The following is an 11,940-nucleotide window of genomic DNA, read 5'->3' as shown; positions in this document are numbered from 1 at the left end:
GCGGCTCACAGGATGCAAAGTGTACGTGCAGCTCCACCGATGTCTTCAGGCTTTGGCACCTCATGTCATTATCGATCTGCATCGGTAATCCGTAATCGTCCGTTTCAATCTTGACTATAACCCATTGCCCTTGTGATGTCATTTTCATAGCCTTTAAGAAACTGCAGAGAGGACAGGGTGCGGTTAGAAGTCGAAATCACGATGATTTGTGGTAATAACAATTATTTTCAGTACCAACGTTCCCTTTTTTCTTCTATTTATTTGCTTTTTTTGCAGGAATAGTTGCTTTTATATTAGTTAACATTCAGAAGGAAAAAACGACTAAAAGGTGGCTACGTGAATTAACATGATTCTAAGCTCTTTCTGTCTTTTCGCGTGGGCAGAGAAAATTAGGTGAAACATTAGCTTAGCTGCCCCTGGAAACTGGAAAGCAATGCATGATTGCACATAATCTATTGGCTGCTTTTTTCATCAAGGAATGACTTTTGCTACTTGGCGCTTTAGACTTTATATATGTGGGAATCCGTCTCTTCGCGAATTCAGACGAAGGAGGCTCAAATAAAAGCAAGATATGTTTAAAGCAAAAAATACTATGTAAATTTTGTCTCGCAGTTAGCAAAGTACATCTTTTTATCTCTAAACCCTAAAATTGGACAAATTTAACCCTGGGCTTTACACGATAATGTGCGTTGCCCCACTCATCAAAACAATAATAACTGACGATGTGGCGGTGATTTCACACACGTCATAGCCTACTCATATAAGAAATATCAGAATAAAGCTTTTACAGAATATGAAAAAAAAATATACAAGATACAAGATACATAAACAGTGCAAATTGATAACCCATAAGTATAGGAGATCGCAACAGTTTTCGATAAGTAAGAGTGTCGAACCCAACGATGAGCTAAAGGTAGAACAAATATTCCCTCAAGTTTTATCGACCACCGATACAACTCTACGCACGCTTGACGTTCGCTTTACCTAGAACAAGTATGAAACTAGAAGTACTTTGTAGGTGTTGTTGGATAGGTATGCAAGATAATAAAGAGCAAGTAAAAATAAAGTAGGGGCTGTTTAGATGAAAACACAACTAAATTAGTTTTAGCAAAGAGCTTTTGTCAACAAGAAGGTTATTTGTCCCTAGGCAATCGATAATTAGACCGGTAATTATTATTGCAATTTTATTTGAGGGAGAGACATAAGCTAACATACTTTCTCTACTTGAATCATATGCACTTATGATTGGAGCTCTAGCAAGCATCCGCAACTACTAAAGATTCATTAAGGTAAAATCCAACCATAGCATTAAAGTATCAAGTCCCCTTTATCCCATACGCAAACAACCTACTTACTCGGATCTGTACTTCTGTCACTCACGCCACCCACCATACTGAGCGAGGGGGAGAGAGCCCCCCTCCTTCTTCTTCCTTGACCTCCATCCTAGATGGGAGAAGGGTTTCCCCTCTGGTCCATGGCCTCCATGGCGTGGGAGGGGCGAGAGCCCCTCCGAGATTGGATCTATCTCTCTGTCTCTCTCTGGTTCTGCATTCCCAGATTCTTCCCTTTCACCGTTTCTTATATTCCCGGAGATCCGTAACTCCGATTGGGCTGAAATTTTAACACGATCTCTATCCGGATATTAGCTTTCTTGCGACGAAAGAAGGGCTCCAACCGCCTTACGGGTGGCCATGAGGGTCAGGGGCGTGCCCCCTACCTCGTGGGCCCCTCGAGCATCGTCTCGCGTGGATTCTTCTTCCCAAAAATCATATATATTCCAAAAAAAATCTCTGTCAGTTTTTATTTCGTTTGGACTCCGTTTGATATGGATATTCTGCGAAACAAAAAACATGTAACAAACAGAAACTGGCACTGGGCACTGGATCAATATGTTAGTCCCAAAAATAATATAAAAAGTTGCCAAAAAATATATAAAAGTTGAATAATATTGGCATGGAACAATAAAAAATTATTGATACGACGGAGACGTATCACAAATCCACTGTTCTAATGGCATAAAAGTTCCCAAACAAAATTAACATGCAAAAGGTTGTTACTTTCTACTTTGTCAATGTTATCATATTTTATTTGAAATCGTCACATTGCTTTACTTTATCGTCTTGACAATTGGTTTTGATCTACCAAGTACACCTTAAATTTATATACGGAGTGTGACACTCTCTTTCGGCAAATATTTATCGGTTCTTCAATCATCAAGGGACTTTTGGAGGTTCGTTTTTCTATATACTGGAAGTATTTTTGTTCCTTGTTGAAAAAAATAAAAGAATGTCTAAAACTATAATAATAAGCATACAAAGGTATTCTACAACAACTTGGCATATTATGTGGTTATAAGATAAATTGACATGGCCTATTTTCAACTGCTATCTGCAAGTTCGTATATTTTATGCAAAATGTGTAAAACACTGGTTTTTAGTAAGATTAATTAGAAGTATGTTTTCTTAAACCACGTGCATCTACCCTACTAAAACCTACTCCCTTCGGTTCAATGTTAAGTGACATTTTTGTATCGGTACGATATTTGGCATGAAACTTTAATAATTAGTTTATACCATAGTACATTTATATAACAAAGTATAATTTATGTATTTTGAGGACAATTTTTCAAGACAAATATATACACATTATTTTAAATTTTAAAATATAATTAATTAGTATTACTAGTCAATTCTAAAAGGTCATGAATGGAAGTTTGTCGTAGGTGTTACCTATTTGTGAACTAGATGAGAGTGGCATTTTGGCACACGGGAGCGCATGCTCCTGGTTTTAAAATGTGTTTTATACGTATTTTGAAATGTCAAAAAACTTCGAACAAAAATTTGGCGCGTACATCTCAATATTGTACATACTCACAAAGTTGTTTCGCGAAAAACCGACAAATTATGTGTCGCATGTGAAAAAGACAAAATCTGGTGTTAAAAAGTGCTTTTCACAGACATTTTTTTGTCTTTTTTACAGAAGCTACAAAAAATGTTGGTTTTCTCCGAAACTTGACGTGCACACATATAATGTTGAGATTTTTGCGCCAAATTTTTGTTTGGAGTTTTTTCACACTTTGAAATGTTTTTTCCGTTGGCAGGAGTACGCGCTCCCATGTGCCAAAGCGAATTTTTGGTTACTAGATAGAGTATTTACTATATTTGCTTCTTAAATTTCTATTCAAATAAGGGTCTATCTGATTCATTATAAAAGTGGTCTATGTGATTCACTAGATTTCATAAATGATGAACTGAAGAAGCACATAAATTTTATGTCGTTGCATATGTATGTCGTATAAGTTGCATAATAGTTTCTCTCATACTAAATTAAAGCGTATAATATAATCACCTTATTTTTAAATGATAATATAATCACCCTTGAGACTTCTAACATTCCTAATGAATTGGTGAACACGGTTTGTAGCGACATGATACTAAGAAATTAGCTGAAGTTATACAAATCCTTTACTTAGATCAAAACATTGTGTACTCCCTCAATTCCATAATATAGTGCATTTTTTAAAAGAAAGTCAAATTTTGTAAACTTTGACCAAGTTTATAGACAAAACTATTTATATCTACAATCCCAAATATAAAATATGAAACTACATCTTATGATGAATCTAATGGTATATGTTTGGCATTCTAGATATAAAGGGTTTTCTCCATGAACTTGGTCAAAGTTGTGAAGTTTGACTTTTCAAAGAATCTATATACACTATATTATGGAACAGAGGGAGTATTAAATAGCAGCTTCCTAACAGTCGCGGCCCCATTATCCCTGCTCAGCAGCCACAACCGCCTCCTACTCTTCTCGTCGTTGCTAGAGACTAGCTACTGGGCTAAGCCTAGTCACTGGTCGATGAAGATGGTGGCGGGAAGGTTTCTACTCACGTAGCCTTTTTAGCGGTGAGATGCAATCTACGAGTGGCTTGAGGTGGAGGGTATGGATGTGCAGCGGTGGCGGTAACATTTCTTGCTGGGCCGAAATCCTCTGGTGGCGAGGCATTGGTGAGTTTCAGGAATCATTGCAATTGTAACACAAAAAGTAAACATTAATTATGAACATGGAAATAAATAATATTTTATTATTGCATATTTTCAGCCGGTTTTACCTGACAATGTCGGTGTTTTTGCGTCATTACATTGCTTGACTTGACCTTCAGAGTGAAAAACCAGACTTTCGGTGGTTGGATTGAGCGTCATTCCTTACGGGCTGCTGCTAAAGAATATATTTTGTTGCCGTTATGATGTCAAATTAACGATGATCGTTGTGGGTGGTCGTTGCTGTAATTCGTCGATCAATGTTTTGATTGTTTTTTCTTTCTTCGTTCGCTTTGTCATAGCTCCGATCTTTTATGGTTTTGCTTTTACTGTGTGTGCGTTGATGTTAGATTTTTTATCTGCATTCTTTTAACACAGTACATACGCAAGCACTCATACATACGCGCATACACTCGTTCTTATGAACACACACCATACATATATGAGCATTTTCGGAAGACTGTGCTTTTTTTATCCGTGTTGATGTTAGGTGTGAGCGTACATCCTAGTCATGGGGATGTCGGGCGCGCACCGTAGGTTCTACCAAAAGGGAAACAGCCCACGATGCTACTAGCGCGGTGCAGCCTCGTAGGTCGTAGCCGCGGTGGCATAAGATGCCGAGCACCGGCCACGTACGGTGGATCCAGCACGCAGTCTCGCAACGGCCGACGTGCGCGGGGTACCATGCCTCGAATCACGCACACGCGCCCGGCATGCAAGCAATGTGCCGACGTCGTGGAGCCGGCCCATAGGCCAGCTTATATATTTTGTCACAGGTGCAGCACATCACACACGTTCTTCTTTTAGGAGTAGCTCCCCTTATTATCCTCCTTTCTATATTGCTCCTATTTCCGTCGGCCGTCATTCTCGTGGTTGTCGATGTCTTCGCTTTGCTTTCGGTGGCTCGGGTAACAAGTTTGACAATATAAAAAGTAGTACTATAGATCAAATTTGTGGCTCTTGTAACAAGTTTGACAATATAAAAAGTAGATCAAATTTGCTAGCCTAAGCATGTCTACTACCTACCTACCTACCCAAGCATATCTTAGGGCTCATTCGATTTATAAAGTTTTTAAGTAAAAGGAATATAGGATAAATAAAGGATTAATAAGATGCTAAAACTCCTTAGGAATTATATCAATATACACAATCCTAAACCTTGTGCAGTCGCGGCCTTGGTCGGCGCCCACCGATGCTTCTCTCCTCGGTGGCAATGAGATGAGACTCCTTTGTACAACAACGGTCCAAACAGGCAGCTCCACCCCCCCCCGCCCCCACCCCCGCCCACCGATACACACAGTCCATTTTGTGTCGCTCGTGCGGTGCTCAAGTATGTTTGGACTTGCGCGGTAAGATGTCCCTGCTTGGCGGCTGCCAGTGGACAAGGGCGACGCCTGTGGGTGTTGTCTCGTCCTTGGAGGCGTAGTCCATTTTTTCTAGCCGTGCACCGAAGGAAACCCTAGGTTCGGTTCATCGGGCCAGGCAGCGGCGGCACCACAGTGTCATCTCCTTCTTGGAGGCACTGCTTGCGTGCCCATAGAGTCTATCAGATCGGAAGTGGAGTTGGATGCCTCGTCGGCCTCATCGGCGAGGCTCGGGGTGGAGTGTTGCTTTGGTTTTGGTCGGTGCTATGGCCTTGGACGCAATGTATTCCATCTCCGAGGCCTCTTGGGCGACATGGCCTCAGGTCCGGCTGGTTCCCACTATCCGCCTGCCTATTCTCTTAGACACTTTGGATGAAGGGTGCGTTGATTCGGCTATGACTTGTTTTTTGGGTCGTGCTTCCGGGACCATGTCAAGCGACATTATAAAATCCGAGTTAGCTACATTAATAGCCTTGTGGTTAACAATACATAGTTTATATACATACTTTCTCCGTCCAGAAATACTTGTCATCAAAATAGATAAAAGGAGATGTATCTAGAATACGAACAAGTATTTTCGGACGAAAGAAGTACATGCGTAAGTGTATAGCCCTGACATCACTAGGTCTGACTCCTAGCGCCGCCTCCGAGATGTTCGGTTTGGTTGTGACGCGGCCTTGGTGCTCTGTGTTGTGTCTCTCCGTCATTCGTGGCCGGAGGTCGAGCATGGTGGATTGTGTGTCGTTGTAGTCCCGATGTGTTGTTGACGTGATGTGATTGCCGTAGTGTGGTATCAACACCTTTTATGGTTCTGGTGCACTTTTTTTTCTAACATCAGTACAGACGCAAGCGGTGCACTTCTTCATGGTGTATATATCCTCGAAAATAAAATGTTTTTTTTAGGATCTCGAAACTAAATTGTTGGAGGTGTGGAAGCAGCGGCACATGCCGACAGCCCATAAACAAACTGGTCCACGGAGGCGCTTCCAGCAATTTCCGCAGGGCGAATCGGACACGAACACTCCCGCTCGCTGCCCGGTGGGCCCAGCCAGGGACGAGCAGGCCTGGCCCACATGTCATAGAGACACGCGTCCCCGTCCTCTTCACACGCCCAAGCTGCGCTCAGTCCAAATACCGAAACGGCTCACTGGGAAAAGGGGAGAAAAAACAGAGCTCAATAACTTCGAGGAGGAGGAGAGGCGTGGCGGGGGAAGGAAGGGAGGGAGGGAGCTCGTCGTCGTCGGCGGCGGATGGCGGTGGAGTACCGCTGCTGCGGGGGCCCCTTCTTCGAGCACATCGCCATCATCGTGGTGCTGGTGCTCTTCGCGGGGCTCATGTCCGGGCTCACCCTCGGCCTCATGTCCCTCAGCCTCGTCGACCTCGAGGTCCTCGCCAAGTCCGGCACCGACAAGGACCGCAAGTACGCAGGTGATGCCCCCATTCCCGCCCCCATTCCTCCGCGCGCTCTGCTTCCCCGCGCCCGATTTGGCTGGCACTAGTACTATTTCAGTCTGGGGTTTGCTCTGTTGCCCGTCCCCCGGGCCGGCTCGCCATTTCGCCGAACAGCTTGCACGCGTCGGCCCCGCCGAGGAATCGAAATCAGATGGCGAATGTTGGGGGCGCGCTGCTGCGAGGAGCTGGCGAATCGTTTCGGTTTTTCGTCCGCGGGGATCCACCCTGCTCAGAAAGGATTGCTTGTAGGAGTGCTTTCCTTTTCTTTCCTTTCCTTTCTTGTCTTGTCTTCATCGATGAATTCGTGCTGTTCATCGGGGGGCTTGGTCACCTCGTTAGTTTGTTCGCGTCCTGTTCAAGGAGATGGTGACATATGGTACGCTCGGTGCGCTGGCTTGTTCTCTCGGAAAGTGAGAGGTCGTAGCATAGCACTGGCACAGTACAAGGGGGGAAATGGAAAATTATGTGAGATGCGTCTGTCAGTACAAGTTAGAAAAATAATACTCTGGTCTTCTTATAATCCTGGGTTATTTTTGTCCCTTATTGAACCCTGATATGATTGGAGAATGGAGACCGATGATGAATTCTAGGCTTATTTCTTTAGTTGATTGAAATGCAAAACATGCCAACTACCTTGTTCTATGAGACGCATGTTTCAGATGCAAATAGAAACATCTAATGTAATTTCTTAGGTGTTAATAATAATATTCTGTTTGCAGCTAAGATATTGCCCGTCGTGAAAAACCAGCACCTTCTGCTATGCACTCTTCTGATCTGCAACGCTGCAGCTATGGAGGTACTCTTCTTGATTTTCAAGTCACCCCCTCTATATAAGTCAAGTAGCTGATAACATACTTCTTGATCCATATTAGGCACTGCCAATCTTCCTTGATAGCCTGGTGACTGCTTGGGGTGCTGTTTTGATCTCTGTGACATTGATCCTGCTGTTCGGCGAGGTGAGTGGTTAAAACTTTCCTTGTGATGCTCAAATGCATGGTATGGTATGCTAATAGTTTGATATGAACAGATCATACCACAATCTATCTGCTCACGGTATGGGCTGGCAATTGGTGCCTCGGTTGCTCCGTTAGTCCGTGTTCTTGTTTGGATTTGTTTCCCTGTTGCATATCCAATCGCCAAGGTACTACTATACTCCTAGACTCGATGCGATTATCTACATGACGAGTTCTTGAACATGCATGATTTGAACTTTTGCCCTTTCTGTTTCAGCTGCTGGACCATGTGCTTGGTCACGGTAAAGCGGCACTTTTCCGCAGAGCTGAGCTAAAAACACTTGTGACACTGCATGGAAATGAGGTAACAGAACTGATTGTCTAATCTTTCAAATTGAAATACCGTGAGACTGCGTCGATCTTAGACAGTTGTAAGGTATTTATTTCTGTATGTAAGTAGATATTGAGGCCCACTTCTCTCTTCCTGCTCACCGTCTATCCAGGAAACATGATATAGGGTCACACACATTACGTAGTGTCTGCCTAGTAAATGCAATTTTGGACACACCTTCATGATAGCAGTTTGTATATCTTCTTAAATGGAATCCACATTCCTTAAATACTGTAAGCATTTTTGGAACACAGTGATATACTCCGCCAAAAAATTTGCGCACGAAACAGAGAATATGTTAGTGACCTGTGAGGTCTAAATATCTTTGATGTGCAGACGGTGGTTGGTCTGTGGTAGGATATCACAAGTAGCTATAAATACTGATAGGGATGAATTTCACATAACTTGGCATGTGGGTTCTAGATGCTAGTTTGGATAATACATCATGTGATTGTAGCTACAAAAACATGTACAATCCATTATCCCAACCAGAGGTTCCAAACCATGGTGATCTGCTGGTCTACACGTTTACTCTCTGGATTGGTCTGAGATTTATTAGCAGAACGAACTTGATTCATGACAATCTGGCCACCAAATAACCGAGGATACATGCTGCTTCGTCACATGGAAGATCAACGGGCGATAAAAGTGGTCGGACCCTTCCCCGGACCCTGCGCAAGCGGGAGCTACGTGCACCGGGCTGCCCTTTACCTTGATGCATCTTAATATATTTTTTGCTTTTGCAAGCCAGTATATTTGTCACTGAACACACCCTAAATAATCCTTGTCACCATTTATTTTATTCACCAGGCATGCCACTTTATCCCCTTTAGCCTGCATTGCTAGTTTTTAACTCCGACTTATTTTATTACTAAACAGGCTGGTAAAGGTGGAGAGTTAACCCATGATGAAACAACTATAATAGCTGGAGCTCTTGAGCTCAGTGAAAAGAAAGCTAAAGATGCTATGACACCTCTTTGTGATACATTTGTGATTGATATAAATGCAAAGCTCGACAGGTACTGGATTGTCTTGTTGAACAATAATTCGATTAAACATGGGCTACAGTTATGCATGTTTCTCTTTTGTTAAAATGCATGATGTTCTGTTTAGCACATAGTTCAATCATTTGTTTTCTCTTTTGTGCAGGAAACTAATGCAAGAGGTCATTGAGAAAGGTCATAGCAGAGTGCCAGTTTATTATGAAAAGGATACAAACATTATTGGATTGATATTGGTAATTCTATATTCTGCTTTTGAATTGATATGCAATTTTGTCACAGTTTTTTATTTGGATGAAAGGTTTTAGTATTTTCTATTTCCTCAGAATTAGCACCTACCAGTTTGTGCCTTGTTGGACAATGATATTTGAGCAGAACAGGATTGACAAAATCGACCAAGATCTTTAGTTTCTGGCCAGATAGATATCGACGAGTTATTCTGTAGGTAAAAGGCAGGAAATTGGTGGGCACTGGGGTTGCCAGCCCTGGGTAGAGTAGTTTGACACTTGTATGACTCAAGTTTAGAGTCCGATCAGAGTGGAGGCTTTTGTATCCGTGTACCTGCATTTGAACTAGGATTGCATATTATCTGCAAGAGAGGTGACTGCGTATTAAGGACTTAAGGTGCACAAGTGGCATGCTCTGTGAAAGAAGGCATTAAATTTGCGTGCTATCCTTGACCATCATATAGTGATACCGCACTGTTTTGTTATTAATCATTAACGGTAGGACAATTTTTAGTTTATATGAGGTACGGACATGTAAAGTTGTAAAAATATTTTAAACCAGACAGTACTACTGACACTTGTGTCTGCACCTTTTACAAGAAGTGGTGCTTTTGCTGTAGTTATCTTGTGTATCTGATCAATATGTTCTGTAAATTATGCATGTAATATAGATATAGTTATAATGTGGGTATAAATTTTGCTTTTTATTTTGTATTATTTTATATACAAATAATAAAACTGGTAACCTTTCATGTGGGCAACTGTATTGTACTCATCTATATTTTGCTATATATTTTCAGGTGAAGAATTTATTATCCATTAACCCTGATGATGAAATTCCCATAAAGAGTGTAACTATCCGCAAAATTCCTCGGTATGGTATAGTCCAAAATTTTATGTATATATTTATGCTGTTTAATATAGTTGAGTAGCTCCTGTTCAATGCAACTATTAATGGCTGTGAATCGCTGGTCTGTCTGTCACTGGCTGATCTATATAAGTCAAAATACAAACAAAGTGATCCCATACTCGCTTCTTATATCTTCTCAAAATACAAACAGAGTGAAGTAGAATACATGAACAGAAGGACATGTATTTTTGCTCATTGGAAATTCTGGAATTGTGTACCAAGTATTTGTATGTACAGCTTACATCTCTGCACCTTGTTATATAAATTCAGCGTTTCAGAAGACATGCCCCTGTATGACATCCTAAATGAATTCCAGAAGGGCCACAGCCACATGGCGGTTGTCATAAGGCAAAACATTCCAAACTACCCAGCTAAGCAGCCCAGCATCGATGGTGGATCTCTTGGTGAGCAGCTCCAAGGCAGTCCGTAGTTCTTCTGAACTTGCATGTCGCACGCATATGTAAACTGCCGCCGTCCAGTTTTCTGAGTTTCTCTTTGTTCTCCTGCCTTTTGGTGTCAAAAACAGAGGTCGCCATCGCCATTGATGACAAGCAGGGTGAGAAGGTTGCGAAGAGTCTCACTCCGCTGTGGAGGTGGAAGAGCTACCCCAACACCCAGAACTCCAACACGGGGAGCAGGAGGGGGAAATGGTCCAAAGACCAGTCGGACGTCCTCCAAGTGCACGAAGAGCCGTTGCCCACGCTGAGCGAGGATGAAGAAGCCGTCGGCATCATAACCATGGAGGATGTCATTGAAGAACTGCTGCAGGTTAGTTCCCGCAAAGAGCTCATCATTTTTACCTTCTCCAACGCATGCGACTTGCACTTGTTACAAAGGATGGTGACATTTCAAATCCACGCTCATAATGGTTGTTCTCCTTGTCGACAACATAAGATGTGCTGTACAAGATGATGATCGTTCTACCAACCTGTTGATCTTTTTCTTTTCTTTTTTGCGGGGGACCAACCTGTTGATCAGTGTGGTGTATGGTTGCTTCAAGCTCAAGCATGTATAGACTGTTTTTTTGCAGTACTACATTAACTGTTTTTTTTGTGTGTGTGTGTGTGGTGCGCAGGAGGAGATCTACGACGAAACCGACGTACATGTTGAGGAGCAATAACACATTGCTTGCTAGGGTTTACGCACATGGTAAACTTGCCGTTTTGGCTGGAGCCGGAAGCAAAGTTGCGTGCCATGCCAGTTTCTTTTCTTTCTTTGTGCCGAGGGGAAGAAGAAACAATATATGTATGTATGATAACGTAACGTTGTACTGCTACGTGTGAATAGACAGAGACCGCAAATATTAGTTCGTCTGAAGTGTTGATACGAATGCCGGGTGCATGCATTTGTAGTGGAGGATCGATGTATGTATGTCCTGCAGCAGAATCTGCAGGGCGGCGAGGTTTCCTGGAAACTGCACCGACCAAATATCCCGAGATGTTACATGCCAGTGGAGTGCACCCTCGTTTTTGCGCCCGAGACTGGTAGCAGCATTCCCGCTGCAAAACGTTCGTGCGGTGTGGTGCAAGTGCAACCCCAGCCGTGCGGACGGGCAGACCCCGTGGGAGGGAGCATGGCAGCGTGCCGCATTTAGAGCAG

General features: G+C 42.6%; 1 protein-coding gene across 1 annotated transcript; it reads left to right on the top strand.

Moving 5' to 3' along the window:
- Window positions 1-6,546: 6,546 nt before the first annotated feature.
- On the top strand, window positions 6,547-11,658 carry LOC123087302 (DUF21 domain-containing protein At2g14520). The gene is made up of 11 exons (XM_044509292.1): window positions 6,547-6,835; window positions 7,579-7,655; window positions 7,732-7,815; window positions 7,887-8,000; window positions 8,090-8,176; window positions 9,083-9,222; window positions 9,353-9,440; window positions 10,232-10,305; window positions 10,612-10,745; window positions 10,868-11,109; window positions 11,417-11,658. Exons 1-11 carry the CDS (start codon window positions 6,658-6,660, stop codon window positions 11,459-11,461), a joined length of 1,263 nt encoding a protein of 420 aa, XP_044365227.1. The 5' UTR covers window positions 6,547-6,657; the 3' UTR covers window positions 11,462-11,658.
- Window positions 11,659-11,940: the final 282 nt, after the last annotated feature.

The sequence above is a fragment of the Triticum aestivum genome, chromosome 4A, assembly GCF_018294505.1.
Source record: "Triticum aestivum cultivar Chinese Spring chromosome 4A, IWGSC CS RefSeq v2.1, whole genome shotgun sequence".
NCBI lineage: Eukaryota > Viridiplantae > Streptophyta > Magnoliopsida > Poales > Poaceae > Triticum > Triticum aestivum.
This window is presented reverse-complemented; position numbering and strand designations above follow the sequence as displayed.

Coding starts and splice junctions, on each gene's coding strand:
- LOC123087302 (XM_044509292.1), top strand. CDS start 6,658: ATGGCGGTGGAGTACCGCTGCTGCGGGGGCCCCTTCTTCGAGCACATC. Junction 6,836..7,578: donor CAAGGACCGCAAGTACGCAG/GTGATGCCCCCA, acceptor TTCTGTTTGCAG/CTAAGATATTGCCCGTCGTG. Junction 9,223..9,352: donor ATAAATGCAAAGCTCGACAG/GTACTGGATTGT, acceptor TCTTTTGTGCAG/GAAACTAATGCAAGAGGTCA.